General features: G+C 49.8%; 1 protein-coding gene across 1 annotated transcript in view; it reads left to right on the forward strand.

The window, feature by feature from the left end:
- The window catches only part of LOC119585996, a 66306-nt gene that overhangs the window by 19015 nt on the left and 46421 nt on the right, over positions 1 to 870 (forward strand). The window contains exon 2 of the mRNA XM_037934708.1: positions 634 to 845. Coding sequence (XP_037790636.1) covers positions 668 to 845 — 178 coding nt within the window. The 5' untranslated portion in view covers positions 634 to 667. The remainder of the gene's footprint in view (positions 1 to 633; positions 846 to 870) is intronic.

Here is an 870-nt window from a genome sequence, read left to right on the forward strand (position 1 = left end):
CTTTTTCTCCACCTGTAGGTTGTCTTAGAGCTAATATTCCTCCGAGAAAATCGCTCCCGCCAAGGTCTCACGCCTTTTGGCATCACTGCTAATGACTAATGGCCTCCCGCGAACGGCCGGGTCACAATTGCCCATTAGTGAATTTGGCAACACTTGCAAGAGACATCACGGAGGTGGCAACGATCCCAAACCTCCTTGCTCGTGCAATTTGTAATCATTGACAATTTTGGGTTAAGAATGATAAACGAACTCGTATTTTCCCCCTTTTTTAAAGCAGTTTTACCGGGAGTCTCTTGATGGATGGCGAGCAGAAGACCAGCTTGGGTGAGCTCTCTCTTATCGGAAACTGACGTCTAATCTTATTTATTCTTTACTCGTGGCCGATTCCCGTCGGAGAGCACGTGAGGCGGGATCTTTACGGCCTTGTCCACAACTTTTTCAGGGTATTTCAGGCGTCTTAGCTCATCTCCGCCGCCTTTCGCCTTCGTCAAGTTCAATAATTTCGCTTTTTAAACAAACGTCGATTTCACACTTTTATCATACTTTCCTGTTATTCTTGACTCTTTTCTTCTCCTTATTATCAGCCCCTTTCACTGTCTTTGAAATAAGTATTATTCTTGCCTCTCATTTCAGGTCGGGTCTGCTTCCAGCGCCACCCGCAGGCAAAATGTCCGGCGCCCCTCTGTTCACGCGCCTCAGCCTCCCCGAGGGACTGGAGGAGGTCGTGGAAGGGCTGGCGAGGGAGGTCATCAAGAGTCAGGTCTCAGAGCCCTTCGACATCTACAACTTCGCCTGGAAACACTTCTCCGATCTGGTCAGCCGCAAGAAGGACCTCCCAGCGAAGGGTAAGTACCCTCGCGCGGGCACACG

Source organism: Penaeus monodon, chromosome 20 (assembly GCF_015228065.2).
Source record: "Penaeus monodon isolate SGIC_2016 chromosome 20, NSTDA_Pmon_1, whole genome shotgun sequence".
Classification (NCBI taxonomy): domain Eukaryota; kingdom Metazoa; phylum Arthropoda; class Malacostraca; order Decapoda; family Penaeidae; genus Penaeus; species Penaeus monodon.